This window comes from Solanum verrucosum, unplaced genomic scaffold (genome assembly GCF_900185275.1).
Source record: "Solanum verrucosum unplaced genomic scaffold, falcon-dt-bn FXZP01000103.1, whole genome shotgun sequence".
In the NCBI taxonomy this organism is placed as follows: Eukaryota; Viridiplantae; Streptophyta; class Magnoliopsida; order Solanales; family Solanaceae; genus Solanum; species Solanum verrucosum.
This window is the reverse complement of record NW_026020048.1, coordinates 1,581,140-1,584,173: the sequence shown is the minus strand read 5'-3', so window position 1 is coordinate 1,584,173 and position 3,034 is coordinate 1,581,140. Positions and strand designations below refer to the sequence as shown.

General features: G+C 35.3%; 1 protein-coding gene across 1 annotated transcript; it reads left to right on the top strand.

Annotated features, from left to right (window-relative positions):
- Positions 1 to 968: 968 nt before the first annotated feature.
- LOC125822147 (uncharacterized) lies at positions 969 to 1,952 on the top strand. The gene has a single exon (XM_049501524.1). The coding sequence runs from the start codon at positions 1,135 to 1,137 to the stop codon at positions 1,891 to 1,893; it is 759 nt and encodes a 252-aa protein (XP_049357481.1). The 5' UTR covers positions 969 to 1,134; the 3' UTR covers positions 1,894 to 1,952.
- The last annotated feature ends 1,082 nt before the right edge of the window (positions 1,953 to 3,034 follow it).

The window sequence follows — 3,034 nt, the reverse complement described above, 5'->3', positions numbered from 1 at the left end:
GGGTGTGCTATTGATCGGTTCAGTTTTATGTGTTGGTTTGATTTTTAATTTTAAATATGTTAAATCAAAAAATAAATCGATAAGATATTTTTAATCGTTTTTTGGTTTATCGGATTTGGTTCTTAACGGTTCGGTTTTTGGTTTAACCAATTATAAAACAAATATATTACTTCTCTAATAAATTTGACGCGATAACGTAATACTGTAACTAGTTACTATAGTATTGTCTATCTTTGGCATTTAGTCTTCAGTTCACACTTCACATTATACAAAATGTCAAAACCATAAGTAAGAACCATATTCCTCTTAATTTATATTTGTGTTACACTTGTATAGTTCTTTTCATTATTGTTATTATTGTTTTTATTTTATGAGCATTTGTAAAGGCATTGAGATTAATATTTAATATTATGTACAAGTAAAAATAGTAAATTACTAGTCTTAATATGTTATTGGTTTACCCAATATTCAATATTAAAAATCAATACCAAATCGATAATCTGATAATTTTTTTTGAAAAAACTGTTAACCTAATAACAATACATCAATAACATTTTTTCAGTTTAGTTTATCGGTCGATTTTATTTTTGCACACCCTTAATAATAACCAGTGACAGAGTCAAAAAATTTATTGAAAAGAATTCGACATTTAATAAAGTCAACTAACTTAAGCTATTAATAATATTTTTCATTATTTGATAACCTTTTAGAATTAAAGATTCTAATATATTTTGTATGTTATACTACCTAAAACTTAAAAAGTAGACGTTGGGGGAACAAAATCATGAATTAATAATCACATATGAATCCTAGTGTCATTAAGCTTTTTTTTAATCATTAACAAAAGGTAGGAGTATTAAATTTTTTAGACCAAAGTTTTAATTCAGTTATATTTGTTTTTTGGGGCCACCCCTTTGCTATATTAAAGGAAACCATTTCTTCCTTCACATGAATATTCTCACTTCATTGACTCACTTCTCTTTATAGTCTTTCTCCATTTCCAAAATCCTAATCACATTCTTCCCTCCAAATTATCACCGCCGTCGTCCACCACATCGCCGCCGCATATCCACCGTCATACAATGAAGTAGCTGTTAACTCCATTAGAGGGTTTTTTCTTCTTAGCTACCGAAAATGGGTTGTTGTGTTAGCAGTGGTAACAGCAAACTACTACCTCCAACTCTATCAAATTCTTCTTCACAACAGAGTGAGGAAGAAACAGTGAAAGAAGTGCTCTCTGAAATTCCCACTTTTCCAAAATCAAAACTCTACACTAATGAAAATAGTCCCAAAAAATCCTCACCCATCTCGAAATTTTCCAATTCGATGGAAGAAATGTACCATAAAAATCACATTATGAAGAAACCCATTACCCCTAATTTCAACCACCCTGATGATGTTTCCGAAGAAGTATCCGAGATCTGCAGCAGCACTCTCAGTGAGGCGGCAACAGTAACAGAGAAGCGATATGCAGCTGATGATGACGCTAACGAAGTCCGGCAGCGGTCACCGGCGAAGTACCGGAACGGTTCCTTTCAGAGAAGTGTTGGAAACTCGCCGGCGAGAAGATCCGATCCGTCTCCGGGTCGAGTGAGATCCGGATCCGGAAGGGAATCTCGGGTACAGAGGAAGGATAATGGGGAATGCTCCGGTAGGAGATCGAGGTCACCGGCGATGAGGACGGAGAATGGAGGATACGGGTCGGGTTTAGGGAGGAGTCCGTCGGTGAGGAAAACGGGTAAGTCGCCGGGAAGGGTGAGATCCGAATTGGGTGATCGGATCCGGAAAATGGATGAGAGAGATGGAAATGGAGAAAATAATTGGGCACCGACAAATGGAAATGAATCACTTGAAAATCCACTTGTGTCATTGGAATGTTTCATTTTTCTTTAAATTAATGTAATCTTTTGGTAAAAAGTTGCTATAATATTAGATTTTGACATTAACATGCAGTGCCTATCTACCTTTCTCTTTATATATTTACTTAAAAAATTTTAACTTGTCTGATTAATTTAAATTCACATCGATTAGTACCGCAATTTTTTGCAAGTAGCTAGTTTTCTCATTCATGATTCTTTGACTGATTTGGGGGCACTGTCGGTCACTTTGAATTGTTTAAACGTGACATTTAACATGTACTTTGATGGATAAGTTTATTAAAATATTAATAAGATTTATTTTGCACGTAATAAATGGAAAATAAATAAAATATGTTAATGAATGATTTTTGGAACCTGGCGTTGCTTGGATTGGAATATTGGATTATGGATAAGTACTCAGTAGTCCCAACCTCACACCTCCTGTACCCAACACCACTCATGGGGTGTCAAGGCATACGGTTAAAAAAATAATAATTAGTAACATAGAGAATTTCTACTATAACAAATCCTTAATGTACCCTTCGGGGTGGCCCAGTGGTTTGGGCTTGGGACTTTCATGTTGGAGGTCTCAAGTTCGAAACCCCTTGTTTGCGAAAGCAAGGGGTTTGTCTTCTGGGTCGAGTTCGTCGCACCGGGCTTGCCTAGTGCGGGTTACCTCTCCTATATGGTTTGTGAGCTATTGCATAGGAGCGGAGGTTTTACCCTATGCGCACCCAAAGGGTAGCGGCTACGGATTTCCCTTGTCATCAAAAAAAAAATAAAAAAAAATCCTTAATGTGAAGAACCTTACGTTGAGGCGATATATATAGTGAAGATTTAGATAATCAACTTCAATGTATTTGAAATATTTGTGTCATGAATGCGAGGCACGACGAATCTAAAAGGATGGTTGGATGATTCTTGTGATAAATATAATTTTTGTTCATAACACAACAATAATTCATAGATTTAGTAGTCAGATATGGACTCCTTTGACAGAAAATTATACTAGTAATTTATATGATTAAAAGTGTATTTATATACATATATAATTCTGACTCCGCTACGGAATCGGTTTGGATATATGGTCACAGTTTTGGGAAGATAAAGTGGTAGGCTATTTTTTTTGACAGAGTGTCACCAACAAGAGTTGTGGTGGATTGATGTCTGGTAAG

Bases quoted from the DNA above. Each gene is read 5' to 3' on its own strand.
- LOC125822147 (XM_049501524.1), top strand. From the start codon at position 1,135: ATGGGTTGTTGTGTTAGCAGTGGTAACAGCAAACTACTACCTCCAACT.